Below are 17649 nucleotides of genomic sequence, written 5' to 3' on the forward strand. Positions count from 1 at the left end.
GGCCAGTTCGTGGCAAATGTGGAATGCCACCTGTTGCTTTTGTTTTAGAGAGTCCATGTCGTCCACCACCAGAAAACGTTCGCTGTAACATGAAAATAGATGAGATGAATACATGAATGAATGAAGCTTTATACACACCAAACTATTTTGATCTGCAGAGTGGCAGAGCAACAGAGCACAGATATCTGAGCGTCCGCAGAGTTTGTATTCACACCAAAAAACATCTTTGGGCCGACAGAGCTTCACAGTGTTGCGCTCTGACTCTGGCCGAAGGAAGATGACGTCAAATCAGTATGTGCCGTGGTGTAGAAGTTCATTTTATAAAAGTGTTCCTTGGATCAATAGGGACAAAGATGATAGCAGTGACGATGATCTGCTTTTGTTATACTCTAGTAGTAGTGGTAGATCTCATTGGGTGCACCCAATAAATAAAAAAAGAAAAAATTATGGCGAGTTTCATCACTTGATGCGAGATCTCCAAGCTGATGAAGACATTGAATGAAAAAGACTAAGAAATTGTCAAAAAACCACTGATTTATTGATAATTAGAAAGACCGGTTTCGGTTAATACACCATTGTCAATCTCTGATAAACTGAAACTAAATACAAGAGCAGCAGAATTTATACTAGTAGGCGAGTACTGCTATTGGTCGAGGGCATGAACGCCTGCCATTGGCCTAGCTAGACAGTCTCCTCCCCCTCAACGGTGTGACAAAATGGCGGCTTAAGCACAGAATCGCCATGATAATAAAATTAACTTTTAGTACAAAATAAGAACCAAGAAAACAAGTGTGAAAGATAATAAAACAAATATGGAAATAGAAAAACTATTGACTACCGTAATGTATGCTTACAATTTTATGATAAAACTAAATTCGTAGTGTTGTATTGGTTGAAATGAATCTGGTCATTTCAACTATACTGGGAATTTTCCTTAATTACTCTTGTTATTTCTAAAGCCTCTAGAATATTCAAAGATCCGCCTTTGTTCAACGAACAACCTTTGTTGAACAAAGGCAGATCTTTGAATATTCTATAGGCTTTAGAAATAAAGGCAGATCTTTGGATTCAAAGGCAGATCTTTGAATATTCTAGAGGCTTTAGAAATAACAAGAGTACTTAAGGAAAATTCCCAGTATAGTTTAATGACCAGATTCATTTCAACCATACAACACTACGAATTTAGTTTATCATAAAATTGTAAGCATACATAGTCATAGTTTTTCTATTCATATTTGCTTTATTATCTTTCACACTTGTTTTCTTGTTCTTATTTTGTACTAAAAGTAAATTTATTATCATGGCGATTCTGTTGCTTAAGCCGCCATTTGTCACACCGTTGAGGGGGAGGAGACTGTTAGCTAGGCCAATGGCAGGCGTTCATGCCCTCGACCAATAGCAGTACTCGCCTACTAGTATAAATTCTGCTGCTCTTGTATTTAGTTTTAGTTTATCAGTTTTAGTGGTTTTTTGACAATTTCTTAGTCTTTTTCATTCAATATGAATAATTACCACAATATCAACTTCTCAACTACACAAAAACTGATGAAGACAGATTTAGGGGGTACTTCAGACTTAGTAAGGACCAATTTAGTGAAGTTTTATCATTTATTGATGATAAAATTAAAAAAGAAGATACCAACTACAGAGAATGTTTAAGTAGCAGAAAACGACTAGCTGTCTGCTTAAGGTGAGTTATTTGGCATAATTCAACTCAATAGTTACTGTACATTCATCATTCTATTCAGTCAAAATAAATCATACAATAATTTTGAATGAAAAAGACTAAGAAATTGTCAAAAAACCACTGATTTATTGATAATTAGAAAGACCGGTTTCGGTTAGTACACCATTGTCAATCTCTGATAAACTAAAACTAAATACAAGAGCAGCAGAATTTATACTGGTAGGCGAGTTCTGCCAGTAACCAGTACTTCCAGTACTTGTACTTCCAGTATAAATTCTGCTGCTCTTGTATTTAGTTTTAGTTTATCAGAGATTGACAATGGTGTAATAACCGAAACCGGTCTTTCTAATTATCAATAAATCAGTGGTTTTTTGACAATTTCTTAGTCTTTTTCATTCAATATGAATAATTACCACAATATCAACTTCTCAACTACACAAAAAAAAAGACATACAATAATAGGATCATATTTCATTAATAAAAACCATTTCCACTTCAATAGCATGCCTACCAACTCCAGAATAATAAAAATACCTTTGTTCTGAGCAAATTTCTCTGTTAGGTGTTTTAGGTAATGTTTAGAAGGCGTTTCTTCAAGATCTCTGCCGATTCCTAATTTTTCATTTTTTTAAGCAAACGCGAGCCACATTATTAATTTCTAGGCGCTGAATCCGAATCTGAAATTAGAATTTTTCTATCTCCATTTTTACGTGATTTATGTTTTTGATGAGAGAACTTTATCGAAAACGTCCGCTGGGATGCCTGGAGAAAATCGCTCCCAGAGCGATTCGAAAACATCTGCATGCCATCAGAGTTTTCTCGGAAACGTCGGCTGGCCGATACCGGTTGATACGCAGAGTGCGGTGTGTATAACCATAGAGAAACAATAGCGTAATGACAATACCTTATCCTATTGTTTCTCTATGGTATACAGATCTTTTTCCATCCATCCAACCACAGACTCTGCAGAGCTACCGAGTTTGGTGTGTATACTACTTGACTCCATAAAAAAATGAATGATCCATTACAAACGCCACATGTTATTGATACAACGAGTGCTACAGGCATAGCCTAAATGCACTCATGAATGAAATTACTTACATCAGTTAGAATTAGGGATGGGTATCGAAAGACAAAACATCGATGTTTTGAACATCGATGTTTTTTTCATCCTAACATCGATAAGTGAAAAACAACGAACAGTAAACATCGATGTTTTTGAACATCGATGTTTTTAAACATTGTCTATTGCCCTACGTTTTTATGGATGATACTATCAGTCCAGTCAATATAGACATAAAAAAGGGGGTGTGCTTGCAATTTATATTGTAGTTCTGATTTTTTAATATATTATTTGGATACATAAGAGGAGTCCAGAGCCAATTTCTTCATGCAAGATTTCCTTGTGCTAGATACAGAATATCCCAAAAAGATTATAAAATTCTGAAAAAATGAGATCACTTGGAACTCTCTATCTCCAATGAGTACTTAGTTATTATTTTTCAAAAATGATTAAAATTTGAAGAAAAAATCAATTTTGATGAATTTTAGTTATTGATCAACAATATCTTCCGATTGTTACAATTTAGATGTATATTTCAAAATCCCTCTAGGCATATTTTTGTGCTATACAATTTGAGATCAGGTAGAGCGCTCTATGTCATAAGGAGTTCCAAGTACCCCTGACAACAATGCTCCTTGTATTGTGAAAAACACCTAATTTTCAGCTTCAACCATCATCACCATCTACTTTGTCGTCACATTGATATTTCGCACAATGACATAAGTTCATGGGTAAGAATCACCCGTTAGATGCAACTTCATTTCAGTATTCCTAGTAGAGGCACGGTTAAGGACACCTCAAAAATCATAATTTCAAACACTTATAATTACTTTGACACAATGCTCAGATTTCATCGTACTACACTTCATTCATCTCGTCTCGCCAAGGCGGTTAAAAATCATGCATCAACAGTCAAATTCAGCCAAAAAATAGAAAATTTATTGTTGAGTGTAGGTACTTAAGCCATATTCAATACATAAAAAATGGCCAATTTCTATATTCAAAGCTATGTATCTCGGTAACCCCTCTTTATAAAAATTATTACATGATCTTGAATGTACAATAGAATTTTCTATTTCATGCTGTAAGCAATTCATGGAAAAATATGTTCTTAAAGTGAGATTTGATTGTTGAAAAAAATCCGAAAAATTGTATAATTTTTCTCATATTAACGGTTTTGGCAGTTCTATGATAGCGAAAAGTGATTCAAGATGGATTTTAGGCAACTGAGCTCGTAGAGGATGAATTATCCACAATTTGTAATCAATCGTAAGTTTCTATGATTAATCAGACTCGTTTTAGAAACTCTTGATCAACAGTAAAATACGAAAAAAATGTAAAAAACTGAAATCGCCATTTTTAAAATCTTAACTTCCAAATTGTTTTGCAATCGAAAGTATTATTTATTGAAGTGGGTAGAGGGGGACAATTTTCATATTCTCATAGATTTGGAAATTTTATCAGAAGTATTTCACAAGACATGCAACTTTGAATATAGAAATTGGTCATATTTTGTGTATTGGAATAGGGCTTAAGTACACTCAACAATAAATTTTCCATTTTTCGACCGAATTTGACTTATTATGCATGATTTTGAACCGTCGTGACGAGCCGAGAAGGATGAAGTGTAGTACGATGAAATCTGAGCATTGTGTCAAAAGTTATGTGTTTGAAATTTTGATCCTTGAGGTGTCCTTAAGCGCGCCTCTCCACTAGGAAATACTGAAATGAAGTGTATCTTACGGGTGATTCTCATAGAACATAATCTCAAGAACTTATGTCGTTGTGCGAAATATCAATGTGAGGATAATGTAGTTGGTGATGATGCTTGAAGCTGAAAATTAGGTGTTTTTCACAAAACAAGGAGCATTGTTGTCAGGTGTATCTGGAATATGAGATAGAGCGCTCTACCTGATCTCAGATTATAGAGCAAAAAAAGAGCTTCTAAAGTGACTACAATTTTATCTGGAGCTATTGTTTCAATATTCTAACAGTTACTAACTGGAATCACAGGAATTTTGGTTTTGTGGTATTCAAGTAACAGTCTTTCGAATAATTGAAGTCAGGTTGTGACTAGAAAGATACATCAACTCTAGTTCACAAGATTTGTCATCTTCATGGTCTAGTCTGAAACCTCTCGGGATATCCTTGAGGATTCGGTCTTGAAATTTCACCCAAAGCTAATTTTAGCAATCAATGATACTCATATCGTATTCATTCAATACCTGATAGATTTTTTATGAAATGGAAATGGATTAAGTTTTTTTATATTGATATCTGCACTCCTTACAATACGAGGACCTCTTTTCCAGAGCTAGATTAATTAGTGTTGAACACATGTTGAGGAAATAATTGTAGTAAGAAAAAACTCTTTCTTCCTAAGAAACGAAGAATCCGACCTCTTATTCAATTCTAAATAACTAACTATCTAACCTTGACACGGACCACAGAAGTAATGTAAATCTTCAAGAGTATCCAACAGTCTCACATAAAAATACAGAGAGCCTGATTGAAAAATAAGAATAGCAATCTGCAGGAAATCAAAACTTATGCGAGATCTTTCACAAGAGTGATCTATATTCACGAAAAACACTAAACAGAATACTACCATAGAGAAACGATAGCATAAGTAGATATGCCATGGTATAGGGCGTTTATGTCGCAACTTTTACTGTTATCTCAAGCCGATAGTTCACATAGTTCTTTCCTATGCAGCTGTGTGACGCTGGTAGTCTCTCAAATTGTGCCGTTCATACACTATCACCCCAACAAAACAGTAAAAATTGACAATAATTGACAGTAATCGGCTTGAGATAACAGTAAAAGTTGCGACATAAATTCCCTATACCATGGGATATCTTCTTACGCTATTGTTTCTCTATGATACTACACTAAATATGATAAAGATAATGATTATAATTCTGTTACTATTGTTTATTTGCTCTCAAGATAATCCTCTTCAAACAAAAAAAAAAAACTTGTATCAAATTAAAAAATTAGAATTGATTTACTTTTTAGTTGGGAAAAGCATCGGATGACCGATGTCTAGGTAAAACCATCGATAAGTGAAAAACATCGAACAGTAAACATCGATGTTAAAAACATCGATGTTTTTAAACATCGATGTATCGATACCCATCCCTAGTTAGAATGTAAGCTAAACAATACAACTAACACAAAATATTATCATTAGAATATTATTATGTTGCTTCTGTTTAAACGACTTCATGTTTTTTTCCTACTTGGATTGCTCGCTGAAACATAAATAATAGATCAATAGATGAATAAAAATACTTGAATTTCTTGATCGCCACTCTAGAATGTAGGCGGCTGAGATTCGATTCATAAGGTGCGTACAGATTTACGCGCCGCGAACATGAGCGATTCACTTTTAATCAGCTGATTATATCTGTATTTTTACAGAAACGGTAAGATACAGATATAAAAAGCTTGGCATCAGCTGATTAAAAGTGAATTGCTCATGTTCGCGGCGCCTAAATCTGTACGCACCTTTACAGCAAATAATAGATTGTGACAAGAAGAAGAAGAAGAAGAAGAAGATAAAAAAGAGGAGTTGGAAGAGAGAGAAGAAAGAGGAGGAGGAAGAAGACCAAGAAAAATAAAATTCCTTTTTTTGAAAATCGATTGACCCATTTTCATTCAAGGAAAATCTGATTGAAAGGTGCGCGGATCAGTCGTTTATATTTTGAGAAGTTGTGGATGTAAACAAATAGATACCTTCTCTGTTGAAGTTCAACTCTATCCTACTCTCTTCACTCTAAATTCCAATGTATTTAAAATTTGAGAAGAAGAAGTTGTAGACTGAAAAGAAAAAAGAAAAAGTTTGAATGGAGTGTTCATGTAGAAGTAGTAGTGATAGTAGGAGAAGAAGATCAATGAGAAGTAGAAGAGCGTGGAGAAGAAGAAGAAGAAGAAGAAGAAGAGGGAGAAGAAGGAGAAGAAAAAGAATTTCTTGATCCATTACGAACTGGGAACTACTATAGTTTTTTGTGTCGTTGTGAATGTGGTGTTTATAACATACTCGTTTATAACCATAGAGTATAGAATGTACTTTCTGCAACTTGCAAGCTGAAACTCCGCGATTTTCTGTCCCACTGGTCACCCATCCATAATGCAAACCGAAGGTCATGCAATTCGAGAATCAACAAGTTTTCGCGATAAAATTTGAGTCAAGTTGCGGTTTAATCAACCCATAATCCTCCATGGTTTCATGTGTGCGCGGTCTCACTCTGTTACATGTGTTTCTCATCAATAACCACAAGGAGAGAAAATTTAAGGTGGTTTCATTCTATGCCACAAGCAATCAATGTATATAATGTCGCTGGTTTGCATGAGTCTCAAATTGGTGACCTCAAGATTTCAGTGTACACAGTGTCATCGGATTACATGTGTTTCAAATCAGTGACCTCAAGATTTTAGTATGCGCGGTGTCATATGATTGCATGTGTTTTATTTCACTCACCTCAAGATCTCAGTGTGCACGGTTTCATCAGGTTTCACGTGTTTCATATCAGTGATCTCAAATTCTCAGTGTGAGCGGTGTCGTTTGATAGTGTATGTTTGATATTGCACACACAATATCACCAGTAATTCTAGTTCGACCACAAGTAATTCTAGACAATTGCTTACTGTATATGATTGCCACTAAAGCTTCTTAGCTCATATTTCATTGATTAGGCAATACACCACCAGTTATGAACAAAGTTTATAGAATGTAACATTCTATATTTTATTGAGCATTTGTGGATAACCCTAGCTCCACAAGGATCCAATAATTAAGAACTTGACATACTGAAAACTCAATCCACTGAAATCTTGAAGAATTCAAAATAACCATCCTCAGTAAATTAAGAATCCATATGAAAAATTCCAAGTTAATCAGTTGAGTAGTTGAGACGTGATGTGTATATTCGTGTATTTCCTATTCCCTACGTTATAAACAAATTTTTTCCTTTATTATAGTATAGATTAAGGGCCGTTTGCACAGTATAACTTGCTAAACTCGATTAAGTTAATCGAGTTTGAGCAGAGTAAACTCCGATAATTATATTCTGTGGTTTAAGTTAATCTGAAAGTTTATACTTGAATCGGTTTTCTCAGTGCACTTACTAATCCAGTTTAAGTTAAACTAGTTTAGGGTTGAGTTGGTAATAGAATGTCATCGTTTATAATATCAGGAAGGCTGACTTTTACAGGAAATTTGTTATTTGTTTACAAACCATCAGTAAATTTAGGTTATGTAGCCACTATTTCCTTGTTCAAAATCCACAGAGCTGTAAGCTGTACGGTAATAAACGTGAAAAGCGATCAAGAAATTCTTCAAAAAATGATGAAATGCTATATTACTATTAGATACAAACTTATATTTAGTAGGCACCAAAAAATATATTTTAGAATGTTTTTAAAAAGCGATTTTGTTACGCTTACTACGGTCTTCCTCGATTATTATAAATCTCTCGAAAGCAAAATATCTCAGATATGTGTTTCAAAAATATGTTTCCTAATCAAAGACCACTGTTAAAAATTGTGTTATTCTCTATCAAGTGGTTCATTCAATCAAATACTGGATTGACAGTTGCTTTACTGATTATTACTACGGTTTTGTTACTACGGTCTTCCTCGTTTATTAGAAATCTCTCGAAAGCAAAATATCTCAGATATGTGTTATTAAATATGTGTTTAGATATGTTTCCTAATAAAAGACCACTGTTAAAAATTGTCTTATTTTCTATCAAGTGGTTCATTCAATCAAATACTGGATTGACAGTTGATTTACTCAAGCAAAACCGTTAATAAAATTCTCTATCATCCCAGAAATTTAAATCATTCGTTTTTGCCCAATTTTTCTTAGTTTTAAAATTTCTTCGCAGTCATCTTTATCAATCGCATTAAAAACTTCTATCAATTCCTGTCAATTCTATCAATAATGATTCACTATAACCTAAATAATTATTATCGTCCACAGAAGTATTAAAGACAACCGTCGACAAATAATTTACTGTTAGCTGTTTCCCCATCAAATCTTACAGATGTCCAGTTGATCCAAATTATTTGGTTTAAACCTCCTGCTTTGGAGTTTAAACTGATACTGTGCAAACGGAATTTTAGTTTAAACCAAAAAATCCGGATTTGGTTTAAGCTTTAGCTTAAACTTACACTGTGCAACCGCCCCTAAATGTTGAATTCTATCTCCATACTATCTACGGATAGTAGTCAAGTTTCTTGAATGAATTCCGTAAATGGATTGTGGATTGTGGATCGTATTCTAGCTGTGTTGCATATCCATAATTTTTCAAAAATGAAATAAAACTTATAGAGTGAAATTGCATTTACTATTGTTAGTGACGATCGTTTCGACCTGGTGTGGTCTAAAGTATTCTATCGTTTTTTTTTTGAAAGAATGTGAAGGTATCGTGCAAGTACAGAAGTATACTGGCGGTTTTCACAGGCTTAAGAATTGAGTTTCATAATTCATTCTATGATTGACTGAGCAGTGAAAAACGATCTCATGCTAGTTTTTAAATGAACAGATTCATCTCAACCAGTACAACATCACTAATTTATTCTGTCTAGAGTAGTAGTTAATTTCTAGTTGCTAGAAACTAATGGAAGTTAGTTTCTAGACCATGACTCTCCCCTTTATATAAATGTTTCTATGCTATTAAAAGAATTAATGAAAGTTAATTATGAGATCATGAACAAGTTAATGAAATAATTTATCTTTAACAGAGCAATGACGGATAGTACAGTAACTTTCTACACTGGAATAAATGAAGAAAAACGCTTCTGGAATTTCCAATTTCGAAGAGCATGATATACCATACATTCAATCTTCAACATTGTATCCGAGACAAAATAATACAGTTTTTTTGATTTGAGTTAGAATCATGAATAACCAATGAATAATCATGAAACTTGAAGTTAAATTCAAAATTCTTAGTTTCTGTTGTTTTTGAATGAAAAAGGACTTAATTTCAGAAATGTGGAATCATAACCTCATTTCGGACTTTTAAAATAATTATTATCTAAATTTGGTAGAGATATAGTACAAGGAGTATCCTTAGTTTTTTTCTCGCATTCAGTGTTTTCTTGTAAAAATAATAAATAAATAAATAAGTTATAATCAGGGACGTATAATACAACATGCATGATTACATACATTGGACAGTATCTTCACTCTATGCTACAATACAGTTGAAATATTTGAATACTGATTTGAATTGAAGAGGTAGCATACTCTAATTTTCTATTAATGCGGATGCTGCCCACATGAGCTTTTTGCTTGTGCGTGGGTAATGGGAAGTGCGAGGGTGAATTATGAGATGATCAAACGTCCATGCCTATTCGATGGGACTCGGCGGGATTCGAACCCACAGCCAGGTAGCACCAGCAGACTGAAGGCTGAAACGGCTATCTGGCCGAGAATTTGATCTGAATCATCCAATATCATCGTTATTTGTCTGGAGCATACTTCTCCAGTTATGAATGAGAATCCATCAATGAATGGAATGATAGGATGTGAACTTTGATACGGGAAGAAATTACTACATTGTAGTATTTATAGTTGATTGATGATTTTGAAACCGGAAGTTTCAAATCCATTGTTTACTTGTGATAGAAGATAAATGACTACTGTGTGCCTCTTGTTACACCCGTATGCTATTTGAATATTTGACAAGGCTCTATTTTCTTATCAAGAAAATATTGAAATAATACTACGCATTAAATCGATAACTCACTCTCACTTTTTCGAAATTGCTCTTGAGTATCCTACTTAGTTCAAATTCACGCTAAATTATTAGTCTCTTACCAAGTTTCATTAAACGAAAATCCCAATCAAATGCTGTAAATCACCCCGAAGTCTTCTGCTACTGCAAATATTGACAACAGGGTGAACAATTATCATTTTTGTTGAAATGCTAATTAATGAATAAGTATTATTAAACGAAAATACAAATTGAATTCTGTGAATCACCCCGAAGTCTTCTGCTTCTGCAAATATTGACAACAGGGTCGATGAGCGCTACTATATAAAAATTATTTGTCAGCCCGGGAATTTTTGAATAGTAGCGCTCATCGAATTTCCATCTAGCTGTTGACCCTGTTGTCAATATTTGCAGTAGCAGAAGTCTTCGGGGTGATTTACAGCATTTAATGGGGATTTTTGTTTAATAAGACTTATTCATTAATAAGCATTTAAACAAATGGAACTTGAAATTCCATCTGTAGTCTTTTACTAGGTATTATAATAATGATGAAAAAAAACAAAATCATCCTTATCTAAATTTGGGAAAGGAATTGCACAAGGTCACCTTATTTTTTCTCTCCCTATTATTTTTCATGATGTACTTATTGTATGAATGAATGAATCAATCACTCCGGCTTCAAACAAAACAAAACAAAAGATTTAATCCTGAAAAGTTGTAATAGAATAGAATCGGTTACAGTTCGTATGAATAATATTGAGAATTTGGTGATCACTGATGGAATATATCATACTGTAACACCTCATTAAACAGTTGCTCAACGGAAAAATTGCATCAATAATTGAAAGAGTATTGAATTATCAACTAGTCAATCAAAGAGGTGTTATCGAGGTTGAGCAGTAGAGAGGACTTTAAGCCCTAACTCAATGTAAAAATGTAACAGTAAATGTAAATTTAACTCAATGTAACAGTTGCTCAATGGAAAAATTGCATCAATAATTGAAAGAGTATTGAATTATCAACTAGTCAATCAAAGAGGAGTTATCGAGGTTGAGCAGTAGAGAGGACTTTAAGCCCTAACTCAATGTAAAAATGTAACAGTATATGTAAATGTAACTCAATGTAACAGTTGCTCAATGGAAAAATTGCATCAATAATTGAAAGAGTATTGAATTATTAACTAGCCAATCAGAGAGGAGTTATTGAGGTTAGGCAGTAGAGAGGACTTTAAGCCCTAACTCAATGTAAAAATGTAACAGTAAATGTAAATGTAACTCAATGTAACAGTTGCTCAATGGAAAAATTGCATCAATAATTGAAAGAGTATAGAATTATTAACTAGCCAATCAGAGAGGAGTTATTGAGGTTAGGCAGTAGAGAGGACTTTAAGCCCTAACTCCGCCTAGTAACGTTTTTTTCTATCATATCCATTCAGTTGGAATGGAAACGACTTCATATTGGGCCATATAAATAAAGTTGAGCATTTGCTTATACTTCTAAAATATGGAGCATTCGCTTAATTTTCTATAAATAAACGTGAGCAAAACCTTTTGCTCATGCTCATCAAAAAAATAGTTCGAGCATTTGCGGGCGAGTGGAAGCTTATACTCAAAACTGTATGAATAAACTAGAGCATTTGCTCAACTTTTGAAGCAAATACTTTAGTCTAGAGCAGCTTATCACCTTTTACTTATAGTAAAATGGCTCAACTAATTTGTATGAGGAAGAGGAAACTATACCAGATACGATCACAACAAATAGTTGAGAACTACGTATAACACTCTTTCTAGACTCCAACCATGCTATATATCACCATTATCCCTACAAAAGAATAAATACAAAAGCTACCTGTTATAAAGATAGCCATCACAAAATAGGAAATAGGCATTTAAGAAGATGAGAGTGTAGACGATTATAAGAAGGCTGGCTATTGATATTATAAGAATAAGCTGAAGATTATTATAGAGATGACATTTTTTCACGCTATTATTTCAAAATTCTGAACTAAACTAACCTAAAACTCTATTCATAAATAGAAAACAGAGCAGACGACGCAAACACAAGCGGTGCCCCCAACTTGCATATTTAGCGCTTCCGTGAGCTATAAAAACAAAGTATGGCTACCAAAGCGAATCAGCTGATGAAAAATCTTTAAAATACGTGAGCAATTGCTCCAGAGTTCAGGAGCATAAGGTAAGAGTATAAGGTAAAGCTTATTCATATAAAAATGAGCAAATGCTTTTGCTTCTACATTTTGCTCATGAGCAAAACCTTAATATGCTCCATGAGCATTTGCTCTGGTTTTATTCATATGGGCCATTGTTAAGTTACATTACATCACAGAAAATAGTTCCATTGTTATATTGAGAGCCAATAAGTCTAGTTTCGAGTAACCGATAACTTAACGATTAACAATCAACCATTTATAGAGCCGAGACGATGGTATAATAAATGAAGTCGATTGATTGATTGAGTACTTCATATGTAGATTACAATATATACTGGCTTATACACTTATATACAAGAGCTTACAATTCAGCAAAATTATGGATGCATTTACAAAATATAAATTAAGAAAATAATTATTGAGCTGTATATAATATGAAAAAAAAAACAATTTGTAATAACTATAGATAAAATGGATAATATTGTTATATCTAAATAAATTGGCGGAGCTTTGGACATATCAATGTCCATTCTTTGGAAAGAATATTCGAAGTATCCTTCCCAATAACTCTCTACCAAAAGAGAGAGGAGTGGAGAGAAGTGGGAGGGAATTCCATCGAACACAAGTTGACTATAGTGAGGTCCACGTTATAATGGCAGTGTTTGATTAGCAATGGTATAGCTATCCTAAACCACCCTGCTACGCAGTTGTAAATTCAACTGAATCACTCAGCTAGAACAACCCCACCCCACTGAGAAAGAGGTATCCTGTTCACATGAGATCGCCATTATGTGTTGAATAAGAAGCGTCGGATTTTTGACCGAGCGAAGTGATGTCTAAGATTCAAGTCGACGGTTTGGCGTTTCTCTAAATGCTTAAATGTTCAAATGTTTATATGTTCAAATGTTTACATGTTTATATATGTCGCGCATTTACGGCGAAACGCGGTAATAGATTTTCATGAAATTTGACGTTTTATGTTCCTTTTTGCGCGTCGACGTATATACAAGGTTTTTGGAAATTTTGCATTTCAAGGATAATATAAAAGGAAAAAGGAGCCTCGTTCATACGCCAATATTGGAGTAAAAATCAGACTATTGAATTATTCATCATAAATCAGCTGTCTAGTGGACTATAATACTACCCGTTCAAAAACATCGAACATCTTGAAAATGTATCTTTCCATCAACATCAGTTGTCTACTAACTTTGTCTTTCCATAAGCTGGGGCCATGATTCTAGTTAAGTTTACAGTTTTGATTTATTGATAGAAAACATTTTTTTCACATTTTTCTTTTTTAATCTGATGATCAAAATTGCAACAAATATTATTGAAAAGGAATTGATTTCTAAAATCATGAAAAGTGAGAAATGAAGTTTGTAGAAAATCAGCATTATGGTAGTTTATATTGTTAATTTCAACACACCGATTTTTCCCCAACACGACAACACAGAATGTTCTCTTATGGGTTGATTGGATTGGCGTATCGACGGCAGCCAGACCTGATAACAGCGCTCACACTCACATTCCGGGACGACACGTCACGGTACGATAGGACAGAAAGCTCTATGTTTATTAAGGATTTTTTCTAGACATTTTAAATTGATAAATTATTTATTAATTTTTGAGAACACATGACAACAGGTCAATGTAACTTACTGAGCGTGAGGTCTACTGTTCACAGAACTACTAGTTATGAATGAGTGATACTGACATTATCAAGTGAATATTACTGCAAAACAACCCCATCTTACAACAAAAGAGATAAATTTCCTACGTACATTTGCGTGCTAGTTACCAATGTTTTCTCACCCAGGAGGGAAGTGCGTGAGGCACCATGTCCTAGCTAGTGACCCCTACATCGTGATTATTCCTGCTTCTTCTTCTCTTCTTCTTCTTCTTCTTCTTCTTCTTCTTCTTCTTCTCTTCTTCTTCTTCTTCTTCTTCTCCACGCTCTTCTACTTCTCATTGATCTTCTTCTCCTACTATCACTACTACTTCCACATGAACACTCCATTCAAACTTTTTCTTTTTTCTCTTCAGTCTACAACTTCTTCTTCTCAAATTTTAAATACATTGAAATTCAGAGTGAAGAGAGTAGAATAGAGTTGAACTTCAACAGAGAAGGTATCTATTTGTTTTCATCCACAATTTCTCAAAATATAACGATTGATCCGCGCACCTTTCAATCAGATTTTTCTTGAATGAAAATGGGTCAATCGATTTTCCCGTCAAGCACGTGCGAATTGCGTCGCTTTTCTTTTCGACTGGCGAAGGAAATTCGTGAACTTTTCACGTGAGTGGGCGTGTGAAAAGCGAAAGTTGAGGTTAACGTCCCTGAAGGCCCTTTTAACTTGAACAAGATAACTCAAGTCTTGACAGAAAGCACAATGAAGCCGTTGACCTCCAATATCAACACAAACAATAGAGAGCGAAACTTCCTATCCTTCTCCTTCTCCTTGTTATTTTTTCTCCTCATCCTCCTCCTCCTCTTTCTTCTTCTCCTTCTTCTCCTCCATCTTCCTCGGACATACACAAGTAGCGCCCAGCGGTCAAATGGGAGTGATACATGGCTCCGATACACACGTACACTGTTTACGTCGTGATGTCATCACTGTCAGTCACATTATTTCTCACTCTCTCTTTCTCTTTTTTGGTAGAGAGTTAGTGGGAAGAATACTTCAAATATTATTTCCGAAGAATGGACATTGATAGGTCCAAAGCTCCGCCAATTCATGTAGATGCATAACAATGTTATCTATTTTATCTATAGTTATTACAAATTGTTTTTTTTTCATATTATATACAGCTCAATAATTATTTTCTTAATTTATATTTTGTAAATTCATCTATAATTTTGCTGTATTGTAAGATATTGAATATAAGTGTATAAGCCAGTATATATTGTAATCTACATAAATAAAGTACTCAATCAATCAATCAATCAATTTCTCACTCTCTGGAAGTGATAATTGTATATGAAATTTCCGACAACTATCTGCTTTATAACGGCCATTCCTCCCTATTCGACTCCAAGAGTGTTCCATTGATTTATCTCAATTTGTGACGAATTTTGAAATCATGATTAATAAAATTAATCTAATTCCAGAAATACTACATTTAGATATAACTGATCACAGTACAATCATACTTAAAGTTGAAGGATTGAAGAGATCCAACGAAGAAGCAGATACAAATTATAAAAAAATATGCCTAATCAATTACCGGAAGTTGAATAATATTTTATCATCGATTGATTGGATAGAGAAATACCAGCAGTATCAGTTGATGAGGGATGGGAAATTTCATTGACATTTTAAAAAACGCTATCAAAGATTCACAAGAAAATCTTCTTTTAGAAAATAACTTGACACAGAAATATAGGTCGCCATGGATAAATAGTTATCTGATCAAGCAAATAAACTTAAGAAATGAGTTATACAAGAATGTTATCAAACAACCTAATAATGACGACTTAAAACAAATATACAATACATTCAAAAATAACTTACGTAATGAACTGAGAGAAAGAAAACAATATTATTATTCAAAACTGTTTAGAGAAAGCCAGGGAACATTAGAAAGACGTGGAAAACAATTGACGCGTTAATAGGATTGAAAAAAAATAAAGAACCACTAAAACTGATTGTTGATGAGCAGGGAAATAGCATACATGATAGTAATAAAATTTCTAATTCGTTTAATTCTTATTTTCTAAATGTTGTGAATAAAATGAATGATGAATTAGAACAAACCACATTGCAAACTAGGGAAGAGTCTGCTAGAATATCAAAAATAAGGTTTCCATACAATTCTCCAACAAATTCAATTTTTCTCCACCCTACAAATCCGGAGGAAGTAGCAAGTACAATAAGAAATTGAAAAATAAATCTTCGCCAGGTGTAGATGGGATAAGCACAAGCATGATTAAAAAACTTACATGAATTATTTGAACAAATTAACCGATCTAATTAACCTAAGTATTGCCAAAGGAAAATTCCCAAGCATGTTCAAACACAGCGTAGTTATACCTATTCCTAAAAAGCCAAATTGTAAAAACATAGATCAGTTCCGCCCAATTTCACTTTTACCGGTTTTTTCCAAGATTTTAGAAAAAATATTCAAGATTAGACTTGAAAACTTTTATAAAAATAATAACTTTTTTAGTGATAACCAATATGGTTTCCGTGAAGGAAGAAGTACAGAAGCGGCAATTAAAAATCTCATTTCAAAAATAAATGACAGTTTTAGTGTTAATAATAAGTGTGCAGCTCTGTTTCTTGATATATCTAAAGCATATGATGCAATTGATAAAAACATGCTTCTAAAAAAACTTGATTTATCAGGAGTAAGAGGAATTGCCAATGATTGGTTAAGATGCTACCTATCTAATAGGAGTCAAAGGGTCAGAATTAACGATACGTTGAGTAAACCCGGGGACATTACCATAGGTATTCCTCAAGGATCAGTGTTATCAAGTACTTTATTCCTGGTCTTTATTAACGAATTGACGGATGGTGACTTACAGGGAAGATTACATCTTTTGCAGACGATACAGTTATATTTTATTCGGCCAAAACAAATCAAGAACTTAAAAATAAATTAGAAATGGATCTTAAGCACCTTAGGTGGTGGTTTTGCGAAAATAAATTAACTATCAACACAGACAATCTAATATAATACAATTTAATCTTCAAAACACGGATCAGGAGTTAACTAGTATTTACTTCCATAAATTAGATTGTGCGCAACAGGTGAATAATTATTGTGTAACTGTGAAACTATAAAACAAGCACGTACAGTTAAATATCTGGGCCTCATATTGGATAGTAGGCTCACTTGGTCAGATCATGTACAGAAGATAAAAATGAGTTATTTGTATACATAAGGAAGTTCTATTACCTCAGACAGTTATGTCCAAAAGAAGTATTGTTACAATTATACCATGCAATTATTGGTTCTAGAATAAATTATGGAATAATATGCTATGGGAGTGCATACAATG

At 33.7% G+C, this 17649-nt stretch overlaps 1 protein-coding gene across 1 annotated transcript in view; it reads right to left on the reverse strand.

The window, feature by feature from the left end:
* Positions 1-17649, reverse strand: part of LOC120352862 (aminopeptidase Q-like) — an 86140-nt gene that overhangs the window by 15759 nt on the left and 52732 nt on the right. The window contains exon 5 of the mRNA XM_039435172.1: positions 4-82. Coding sequence (XP_039291106.1) covers positions 4-82 — 79 coding nt within the window. The remainder of the gene's footprint in view (positions 1-3; positions 83-17649) is intronic.

The sequence above is a fragment of the Nilaparvata lugens genome, chromosome 8, assembly GCF_014356525.2.
Source record: "Nilaparvata lugens isolate BPH chromosome 8, ASM1435652v1, whole genome shotgun sequence".
NCBI classification, from domain to species: Eukaryota; Metazoa; Arthropoda; class Insecta; order Hemiptera; family Delphacidae; genus Nilaparvata; species Nilaparvata lugens.